Source organism: Lagopus leucura, unplaced genomic scaffold, assembly GCF_019238085.1.
Source record: "Lagopus leucura isolate 7727_CA_CO unplaced genomic scaffold, USGS_WTPT01 Super-Scaffold_100033, whole genome shotgun sequence".
Classification (NCBI taxonomy): domain Eukaryota; kingdom Metazoa; phylum Chordata; class Aves; order Galliformes; family Phasianidae; genus Lagopus; species Lagopus leucura.
This window is the reverse complement of record NW_024962282.1, coordinates 3,053,903-3,064,858: the sequence shown is the minus strand read 5'-3', so window position 1 is coordinate 3,064,858 and position 10,956 is coordinate 3,053,903. Positions and strand designations below refer to the sequence as shown.

The window sequence follows — 10,956 nt, the reverse complement described above, 5'->3', positions numbered from 1 at the left end:
CCGCCGCCGCAGCGCCACCGATGGGGTCCGGCGGCCGCCCGAGCGCGGCGGGGGCGCGGGCGCTGCCGCTGCTGCTCCTGCTGCTGCCCGCGCCGGGCCCCGCCGCCCCGCCGCCGCCCGGTGAGTGCCGCGCGTTAACGCCGCGCTCGCTCGCCGCCGCGCTCTGGATGGAGCCCGTCGGTGCGCTCCGGGGCCGCGGGCCGGGCAGGTGCGCCCTCCCGAACCCCGGGGCCGGGTTCCGCGGCCGCCGCAGCCCGTGTGCTGCGCTGCGCGCACCTGAGCCCCGCTGAGCGCCGCCCGACTCCGCGAGGGGTTAACGAGCGCTTCCAGAAGTTGGCAGCGCCGCGGTACCTACAGGCGTGTTCCGTGACTGCAAATGAAAGAGAGGGAGATGAATGCTGTGATTGTGAACGGGAGAGGTGTTGGCTGAAATTCCCAGCTAGAAAGCGATCCCCCTGTAGAAGTGGTTGGCTACGGAAGGAATCACCTTCTGCTGATGTTCTGCAGCCCATCCTGCTGCTCCGGCAGCCGCTCTCAAAAATGCGTGGGGTGCGCCGGCGCTCCTCCCGCGGCTTTGCCTCTCTGCCGGCTGCTGGAAGCCTCCTGTATGCGTCTGACCTATGCCGAACGGAGCCGATGTCTCTGCTGCCCGTGACGGCTCTTCCCCTCCTCCTTCTCTCTGTGCTTCTCCATCCCCAGGACTTGCTCCTGTCCGTGTTTCTCTCTCTCTCCCCATTTCCTCTGCCCCGAAGCTCCCACGCGGATGTGCCGTGCTCTGATGGCTGCCGGGCGACGGCGGTGCTGCTCACACACACCGCTTTTGTATTTAAAAAGATTGGCACCGATAACGGCTTTTACGCCTGTTCAATGGTAAGTCGGTGTTTCAGTGCGCTGGGGTCGGTGCCACTCAGATATCTCAGTTCTGTAAAGTCTTTCCATCGGTTTGAGGTCAGTGGCATCCTGAGAGCAGTGGCATGGGTGTGTCAGAGCTCCTCCAGCAATTGTGTTTGATGCCCAGGAGGATAACTGTGCTCCTCCTGTTCTCCATTGCTCCATGAAGAGGTACAGCCATAGCTCCTTCTGCTACCTGTACAGTCTCTGTGTAACTGTCAGCTAACCCTCGTGGAGATCCCAGTGAAGATCTATTTATCCATGAGTACAAAATCTTAGTACAGACTGACCTGGGTTGCTCGCAGATGCATTGGTATCCACGTACAGCCAGCATACGTATGTAAGCTCAGATACAGCCTCTGCATGTTTCTGCCTCCGAATGCAAACACGTGCATGTATGCATGCCTGCAGCCCGACACCACGTGGCCTGGATGTGTGCAGGCCGTGTGCCCCCATCCCTGGCACCCCCTGACCCTGCTGTCTCTTTGCAGATGTGGATGAGTGTGCCCTGGGGCTCGACGACTGCCACCCGGATGCTATTTGCCAGAACACCCCCAAGCTGTACAAGTGCATGTGCAAGGTTGGCTACACTGGTGAAGGGAAAAAATGCGAAGGTAACGTGACAGAAGCTCTGAGTCTGCAGTGGCATCTCTTCTCCCTTCTAATACAATAGCTGTCTTCTCCCTTATAATAGCTAAGGTTCTGAGGTGTTTTACAGAGCTATCTGGATATGTGAGAAACATTTCCTGTCAGCAGCATAGAGGCAGAACGTGGGTATTATAACTGTGATCTCCCACATTGTAGCACATCTTTTATAAATATTGCTGTTCTGAAGCAAATTATCCATGTTAAATGTGTGTTAACAGATGTGGATTTTGAGTACTTTAAAGATTTTGGTGTGAGTGTTACCCTTTAGCACAAAGTTCCCCAGAATAACTGTATGATGTGTTCATATGAGCTGTCAATCCATTTGAGTTCTGCTGCGATGGGCCAGCGATCTGGTGGTACAAGTGTTCTGACTTTTACTTGTGTACTGTCCCTCTTTGATCGTGTCATCTCACTCCCGTCTGCTGCAGGAATGCAGCCTTTGACTGTTCAGAGGGCCTTTAAATGGAGCTTTCCTCATCAGGCAGCCTTTTAAAGATGAGATCACTGGAACTTACTATGGTGTTACACGTGAAAAAGTGGGATACTCCTAAGGCAAAACAGAAAATTAAAAAAAATGTGTCTTAAAACAAGGAGGGTGATTTATTCTTCAGGATGGTTCTAAAATCGGAATACCTTCTCTGTTTCTTGATTACAGAATGAAAGAGCACCAGTTACATGGCTTTTAACCTAGCATTGTTGCTTGATCTGACTGTTAGTTTGCTGTTTAATCAGCAGCCTTGAAACCTTGGGCTATGAGGTAAATCCACATGGCAACTGCGGGGTATTCTGTCACGTTTTGGAGATGTTCAGCATGTAACGTGTTAAGCATGGTCTGTTTGCAAGACAGTGACAATTTAGGGCACCAGTTGATGTTGACATTTATGTGGTCACGTCACAAACTGTCTGTAGCACAGCCATAATACTGACTTTTGCTTTGTTCATTAGATATTGATGAATGTGATAATGACTTCAATGGAGGCTGCGTTCACGAGTGCTTCAACATCCCAGGAAATTACCGCTGTACCTGCTACGATGGCTTTATGTTGGCTCACGATGGCCACAACTGCCTGGGTAAGGAGTGTGCTTGTGAACATGGTGGCTGGGGATGTTAAGGTAACAGTAACTGCATCTCTGGGAGGTGCACTTCATCAGCTTGGCAGGTGGAGAGTGGTGCCTGCAGATCTAGGGCTTACGAGGCCTCGCTAGCACTGGCTCCAACTAAGTCTGCAACTCATACTCTCTCCCTTCTTTTTTTTTTTTTTTTTTGGGAGTTTCTCTCTCCTGCTGCACACCACACATGGATGTTCCTTGGCAGACTTCCATGCCAACATCAGTTTTGGGAAACTTGCTCCCAAAGCATAGTTTTAAGACTGCGGTTGGCTTAGCTGTGTCATTTCTCACTGGTTAATGGCACATCAGAAGAGGGTCAGACCATCCCTGGGTGACAAGAGAAAAACTCTGGAGTTTCCAGTGAGATTGTTGAGCTTTACCTGCTGCAAAACCACAGACTGACTTTGTTACAGTGCAAGCTGAGCAGAGGATGAAGCTGCCAAATCCCAAGTATTTCCACAAGAGAAGGCAGAGAGGGAGGCAAAGTATCTGCTGATGCTTTAACATATTAGGAAGGACGTCTTGTTTTTCTCTGGCGCCTTTGTGTAAACACACCGGAGTTCAGATGAGGTTACCAGGGAGGGCTGAATGTGAGCTAACGCATTGCCTCTTGCAGTGGCACCAAAGGGTGCCATTCTAGAACGTGCTTCGGCTGACTTGTTTGGGATCACTAAGGCACAGGCATAACTTAGACCAAAATCTACCACCTGTTACAGTTGCTGGGAAGCTGCTCAGTATTGCGTGGCAGACTTTTCAAAATAAAATGCCACTGACATACAATGAAGTCTTTACCACTGACCAGCCGATTTTTGAGATGTGATGTAAACTTTAAATAAATATTTTGGCATGCAGCAAATTGGATCACATCTTCTCTTAATCTATTTATTTACTTTGTTCACACCATGGTCATTCCCCTCTCACCCTCATTTTTGAAGATCTCAGCTGTGTGCCTGGGTTTTAGCCAAATAGACAATTACTTGTTGGAAAGAGATGGTATTTTGTAAGCTTTCCAAGGCCTGTAAGACAGAAACATCTGCTGGAGTTCAAAACCGTGGTACTGAAGGCTTGTGGTGGCTGTTTATTCACGATTGTTTGCATATTCACATCACTGTAGAGCTCTAGAATACTCTGCTTCTCTGTGATAGGCATATGTCAGCCACCGTCGATGCTGTGAGCAGGTCACATTCTTTTGCATCCAATTGGCTTACTCACTGCCTTCAGCAGAAATTAAATCTGTTGTAATGCTACATTATGCTTCTTACTAAAAGCCTTTCTCTTTCTCCTTTTTTTTTTTTTTTTTTTTTTTTTTTTGGAAGGCAGCTGTTTTATGCCAGAAATGCCAAAGTGTTAAATTAAAAACATTGTGCTATTATCGCAGGAACAATGAACAGAACAGGGAGCAAACATGCTATTCTACAGGAACTTACAGATTGAACCAGTGCTTTCCCTAAGCAATGCTTTGCCTTGTTGATTGTTTTTAAGATGCTGAGCGTTTTTGCTTCCTGTCGAAACTGGCATCTATGAAAATTGGGGTAGGAATTTTTAATTAATTATTTAGTTTTTACTGGTAGAGGTTACAAAAGTCTGCAGTAATTAAGAGATAAATTGGAAGAACTGGAATTCTGATGAACATTCTGTTGTTCAGAAGGTTTTTCTACTCTTTGTTTCTCTTGGTTGTCTTGCAAGTGAAGCGTTTCTATAGTCTCTAGTATTGTTGAAATTCCATGTAATTTAAAATCAACATTAAATCTATTTTCAGAGCATATGCTTTTGTCCTTGACTATGGTTAGGCAGCACAACAGCTCCTTGATGGTAAGCAAATGACCTAAGTTTGAAGATAACAGATCAAACTGAGCGTCAGAACTGATGTGATGTGTGACTTGTATCCAGAGTGAAGGTAAGGAGGAAGAAGAGGCAGGTTTTATATTTAAGCCAAATTGATTTTCGAGTCGGTGTTTGATTTTGTTGCACCTTTGCATCAGAATGAGGATTTTACTGAAAGCTACCTTATACTGCTTGCACGGTTTGGAGCTGAAGTTGTGTCCTGCAGAGACAGAATGATGCATGGATGCTCAGACTGGATGTAAACATGCTAGGTTGTTTAGTGGTAGTACTCTGCAGCTGCTGAGGATGAAGCATATGTTCTACACGGAGTATGGAGCTGTGCTGGTGCTTTGCTCCTGGCTGCCCTGAGACTGCTCTGCTGTTGGTTTGATTGGCCAGCCTGGTGACTTACTTGGCAGACTGCAAGCAGCAGGAACAAAAATATACTTTTGCAATGGTGCCAGAACAACAGACTGGTCTAAATTGTCTTAGGTGCCTGGTGGTAATGGCCTTAAGTTGCACTGGAGAGGTTCCAGTTGGATATTAGAAGATATTTCCTCTCAGAGTAGTGAGGCAGTGGCACAGGCTACCCAGGTAGGTGCTGGAGTTGCTGTCCCTGGAGGTGTTCAGAAGCCATGCAGATGTGGCACTGAGGGACGTGGTTAGTGGGCACGGTGGGGATGGATTGGCAGTTGGACTGGATGATCTTAGTGGTGTTTTCCAACCTAAAAGTTTTTCTGATTGCTACAGGGTAGGTATAAAGCTGATCTTTTTCTCTGTCTTCCAGATACAGATGAATGCATGTTCAACAATGGTGGCTGCCAGCACGTTTGTGTCAACACGGTGGGGAGCTATGAGTGTCGCTGTAAGGAAGGCTTCTTTCTCAGTGACAACCAGCACACGTGCATCCACCGCTCAGAAGGTACTGGCTGCCTCCCTCCAGGCACCAAGCAGGAGTTTCTGACAAAAGTTCACTGCAAAGTCTTTACAGCAGCTTCAAAAGTACTTTGAGTTTTTAAAGGCTGAGAAGGGTCTTGAAGTCCTAATTCCTTTTGAAAGGAAACGTGTGTCAGGATCTTCTAAGTGACTTTGAAGGCACTTCACATCCCTTCTGTCTCTTTGATCCCGTCTGTACATCTGTATGTTGTACCTCTTAAAGACAGTACTACTGTTCCCAGTGTACCTTATGCTCCATTGGATAGCTGAACTACATCCTGATACAGGGAATGGCAATACACTGAAGAAGAGTGAGCTCAGGCCATTCTCACTTTGGTTCCAGTACCTACACTACCCCTAGGTACCTTTTAGATTCCCTGTATAGTGTTTAGGTTTCAGCTAGGAGATTTATAGTTTGTCAGCCCCAAAGGTATTCAAATCCTGTTCTTTGTTTTGAGTAAAACCTTTATGAAGCAACCTTTGAGAGATCAGAGATCCTTGGATGTCTAATTAGATATCAGGTTGAACAAAATTATTTTGGATGCCCTTGAGGAATACTTTAAAGTGGTTGCTCAGAATGGGGATTTGTCCATTGAACTGTATGGTGAATATCTTGCTCAGAAGTATTTAAGGCTGGGAAGCTTTCTTTAATCTAAGACTTATCGTTGGCATGACTATAAGAGGAATCTGAGCATGAATAAACAAATCTCACTTTAAAAATCCCCATACTGAGAAGATCAGCCTTTATAGACATATATGGCCATCCAGAGATGCATGCACCGAGATGGCGGTCATCTGATGTAACTGAATTGATCTGTTGTTTGAATTTGTATTATCAGCTTTTCTGGTACCGGCTTGGTCTCATGGAGTTTGGCTGATACAGGATGATTTCTCAGGTCATTGCTCAGAGTAGCAGGCTGCAGTGGCAGGGCAGGGCTTTTCCCTTCATGTTTGCTAGCAGTGGTGTATGTTTATGTGCATAGATGATGAATGCAAGAATGAGAATCAGTTGCTTCAACTCCTCACCTTGGCTGGTGCCAAGAGAGGAGAAGCTTCCAACTCTTCTTATTTGCTACTTCTTGAGTATACTCTACTCCCTCTCTTGATCTAACGGCAGTAGTATTTCCTGTCATTAATAATCATACCTTTGGAATTCTTGATATTGAAATATAAAAGTGGTGTTTTTGGTTTTTAAAATGACTTTTTTCAGGTCATAGCTCTGTGACTGTTTACCCTCTGCCCCTTCCTGCACTATTGTGAAGAAGCACTCCATGGAATTCCCCACTGTTTTTTCTCTTGGGTGGGCAGGGCTGCTGTAAGCCAAATCTCACTGCTGTATCTCTTCCCCTCACTTTGTTCTCTCCTTTTCCACTCATTGCTAAGTCTCTGCCTTGTGTATTTATCTCTCAGTGCATATCCTTTATTAGTCCTCTCTTGAGACATCGCAGCATCGATCTAAACATTTGCCACCTACGGCCTAGCCCACCTGTTTAGTTCTGTTTCTTATCTGTAATATAAGTCAGTATCTCCTTCCCTGTCTCTCAGCTCAGTTAAAAGTGCACGATCTTCTTAGAGGTTTGCAATATAGGAAAACAAGTGAACTGTAGATCCAAGAAGTGCACAGGCTTGAGGCTGCCGTATTTCTTCTGAGGACCAGGGTAATTAGGAAGCCTCAGGCCTACTAGTCCTTCTGAGTTTATTTGTTCATATCTTCTGGGTTCCCTGTCACCTATTCCAGGACTGTGACATGGAACTCAAGGTTAGGTAGCTATCAGAGGAGAGTTTGATAATTCACTTAACTTCATTTTCAGCTGATGCTTTGTTCTAGCATGTGGGATGCTCTGAGGTTCATGATGGTTCTGCCTGGCCCCTGCTTAAACCAGTTGAACTCTATGCCTTGAAGTTGTGCAAAATCATATTTTTCCCTGGGATGTCTGCTCTGAATGAGCTATTTCTCATTGGTGTGTGAGAGAATGGGTTTACACTGGGAGGCAGTTGCTGTGGATGGCGGGACAGCTGTACCATTGTAGCTTGTTTCTGTGTTTAACTTGCATGTTAGAGAATACAAAAAAGGAAAAAGAAGGAAAGTGTAGAATTTTCACTAGGAAAAAAGTTCATCTTGAAGTGGCTATTGATATTTATGACAAATTTTATCACTGGGTAACATCCCAAAGGGCATCGGAAAGGACTGCTCTCGCTCATGGTCCTCTGGATTCTGTTCCCTTGTCTAGGGTTGTGGCAGTCCAATGACTCCTCCTTCCCCAGGTACTTCCTCCTTCCCAGGTGTGTCGTTAGGGCAAGAACTGCTGCTCAAGTTGTGTGACTGGGAAGTACATGGTGTGGGACTGGACCACAAAGTGACATGAGAACAGATCTGGAACAGTGTGACCCAGAAGACTGTGCATCTGTGATGGAGTTTGCAGGCAAACGGTGCTTGGAGTTGTACACTTCTGTGATAGATCCTAGTAAAGTAGGGCCAAATGGAAGATGCACTTTTCTCCCACCTTTGGAAATTTGTAGAAGATTCATAGTAAATGCTAGGAGGTGTATTTCTCTTCTACAAAATGCTCTCTTTCAGACCAGCTAGATTTTGGTGGATTTAGTCATGTACCTTGTTACATAGTGGGTGCTCTGATATTAAAATGTGTACTGGTTTGGAAAGTGCATTTCTAGCTTTCTGTGGAGACATGATTGAACTCTGCTAGCTCAGAAATGAGCAATCCCCAGATCAGCATTTAAACCATTTGTCTGATATCAGTGAACCTCACTGAACTACCTGCTTGAGCAATTTCCCCTTTGATAGCTCAGTTGAAACAAAAGCAAAAAATTCCAACCCAAACAACAACAACTTTGCTAACAGAAATTAAGCCGCTAATTCTCTTAATGCTTTCTGACAACACTGAGCTAATGGACCAAATCATTCTGCATGTTTAAGTACAGAGATGTCACAAAAACACAAGAGTTAATGAGGCTAATTTGTGGTCTCATGGATTGTCCCATTTCTTGAATGACAGCACTTAATGGATGGCAGCTTTCATGTGGGCTCCTTGGGCTGAGTCTGTATGCTGCAGGATTTAAGTGTCATTGTCTTGTTAGACCTCTAAGGAATCTCACTGTGGGAAAGGAATCAAAAAGCCAGTAGAGCAGAATAATCCAAGCTCTGCAACATCCATTCTTTTGTTACTTTAAGCTTTCTTAACAGAGAAAGGGTGCAGTAGTTGGCTGTGTGCTGAGCAAGGACCTAACTGAAGTGTAATGGGATAATGACAAGGAGCTGACCTCCGCTCGCTAATGCAGTGGTTTTATTTTCATTTAGGAGCTTCCTTGTGCAGTTTTGAAGCAATAGAGAAGGCATCAGCAAAACTGTGATCCTAACTATTAGTGGCACAAATGATGTGATGGTTTTATGAGGTGCATCAGGAAGAAGAAAGCCACTGGTGTCACCTTGTTTTTTCTTTGGGTTTTAGCAGATACTGGGCACCAAATCGTGACCCACTGGGAGGTGTGCAGAAATAGAAAATGTGATAATAGAAAATGATGTGATAATCCCCAGTGGGATTATTTAGACAGGTTTTTTTGAAATAAAGAAACAAATTACCATACAGCGTAGGTAGAGTTTGCACATCTGCCTGGTCACCACTTGGTCGTTGCTCTGGGAGTCAGCTGTGTAGGCCAGCGATTGAAGTGGGAGTGATAGAGGAGACTTGATAGCAACCTTTCAGTGTCTAAAGGGAGGCTGTAAGAAAGAAGGGGACAGACTCTTTAGCAGGCTCTATTGTGACAGGACAAGGGGAAATGGTTTCGAACTGAAGAAAGGGAGATTTAAACTGGATATAAGAAAAAAGATTCTTACAATAATGGTAGTGAGGCACTGGCACATGTTGCTCAGAGAGGTGGTGGATGCCCCATCCCTGGAGACATTTAAGCTCAGACTGGATGGGGTGCTGAGCACCTGACTTAGCTATGGGTGTCCCTGCTCATTGCAGGGGAGTTGGACTAGATGGCCTTTAAGGGTCCCTTCCAACTCAAACAATTCTATGATTTGTCTGACATCTTAAGATGTTCCTGTGACTGGTGAGCCTTCGTTTTAATCAGAGAATTAAGAACTTCAATTTAGGCTTTGAACGTGCCATGTACCAACTACCTTGCATTTTTTATTCAAGGTTTTGTGAACACTGGTATAAAGTGAGAGGGTTAGATGAGAATGCTGCACAAACCTAGGGCTGTTGCTTTTTGTCTTTGCAATCAAAGAACGTGGACACAGGAAAGATCACTGCTGGAGAAGCCCTTGGTGTCACAGGCTTTGCAGAATTGGACTTTCTGCTTTTCTAGTATGTAAGCTCATGCTTTTTGCTTTAATGCTGTGGAGCCTTCCCAGAAGTAGCAAATGATGGCTGCCTACATTGGGCTGATCTTATCTGCTTGTTGCCCACACTTGGAATTGCTGAGGATGCTGATGCTCTTGCCTTTGTTTTGCAGAAGGCATGAGCTGCATGAATAAAGATCATGGCTGTGCACACATCTGCAGAGAAACGCCCAAAGGAGGGGTTGCTTGTGAATGCCGACCAGGATTTGAGCTGTCCAAGAACCAGAGAAGCTGCATTTGTATGCAACGTTCTGCATATGGTTATGGTTTTCCAAAGTAAACAGTATTCTCTTTGTGGTGATGTGGGATTTGATATGTTACAGCAAAGCACACTTCAAGACTGCTTGTGGGGCTAAGCCAGAATCGATAGCTTTGCTGAACACTCTTGCACCAATCTATAATTTGCCAAAGAATACTAGTTTGGAAGTTGTACCATCATTTAAGTTCAGCTCCACAAGAGAACAGTGCAGTGCTTGAGTCAGAGTTTTTGAGGAAGTGGACATGATAAGAAGGTGTATTGAATGGCCAGATGGAGACAAAATGGGATGCTGTCTTTTAAAGGTGCTGGAAGTACTTGTGAAGTCTAATGTATATTTTCTTCCTAGTAACATGTAATCATGGAAATGGTGGCTGTCAACATACATGTGATGATGCTGATAACGGGCCTATTTGTGGATGTCACCCCAAGTACATCATGCATATGGATGGGAAAACCTGCCTGGGTCAGTAGGAGGAGTAGTGTTTGCTGATGACCAACTCAAGAGTGGTTTGATATTACTGTATGTTCATGACTTACGTTCCTCTTACTAGTAGAGCTAGAAAACGTCAAGGAATCCAAAACTAAAAAAAATGCTAGTGCATGAGTGAGCTGTTTGGGTCCAGGCAACTTATGCTTCTCTACTTAAGTAGCTACCTCATATTACTGCAGCCTGTAATTAGTACTGGTCCCTTTGAAGCACAGAGCTTGTCACTAACCAAAGAAGATTCCCTTCTTTCTAGGATTTTCAGATCAAGTTTCTTGACAAGCATGAGCCAGAGAGTGTAACTAAAGCAGTACATATGTTAAAACCAGAACTCTGAATTCAATTAAAGGACAATTTTTGAAAAGCAGTTATCCAGTAAGGAAAGTACTTGAGACCTATAAACCAGTCTCTGGGAGACTTTGTTGCCTGTTGATTGAA

General features: G+C 45.1%; 1 protein-coding gene across 1 annotated transcript in view; it reads left to right on the top strand.

Annotated features, from left to right (window-relative positions):
* The window catches only part of SCUBE2 (signal peptide, CUB domain and EGF like domain containing 2), a 41,246-nt gene that overhangs the window by 797 nt on the left and 29,493 nt on the right, over window positions 1–10,956 (top strand). The window contains exons 2-7 of the mRNA XM_042881841.1: window positions 94–120; window positions 1,383–1,505; window positions 2,485–2,610; window positions 5,261–5,395; window positions 9,889–10,014; window positions 10,381–10,497. Coding sequence (XP_042737775.1) covers window positions 94–120; window positions 1,383–1,505; window positions 2,485–2,610; window positions 5,261–5,395; window positions 9,889–10,014; window positions 10,381–10,497 — 654 coding nt within the window. The remainder of the gene's footprint in view (window positions 1–93; window positions 121–1,382; window positions 1,506–2,484; window positions 2,611–5,260; window positions 5,396–9,888; window positions 10,015–10,380; window positions 10,498–10,956) is intronic.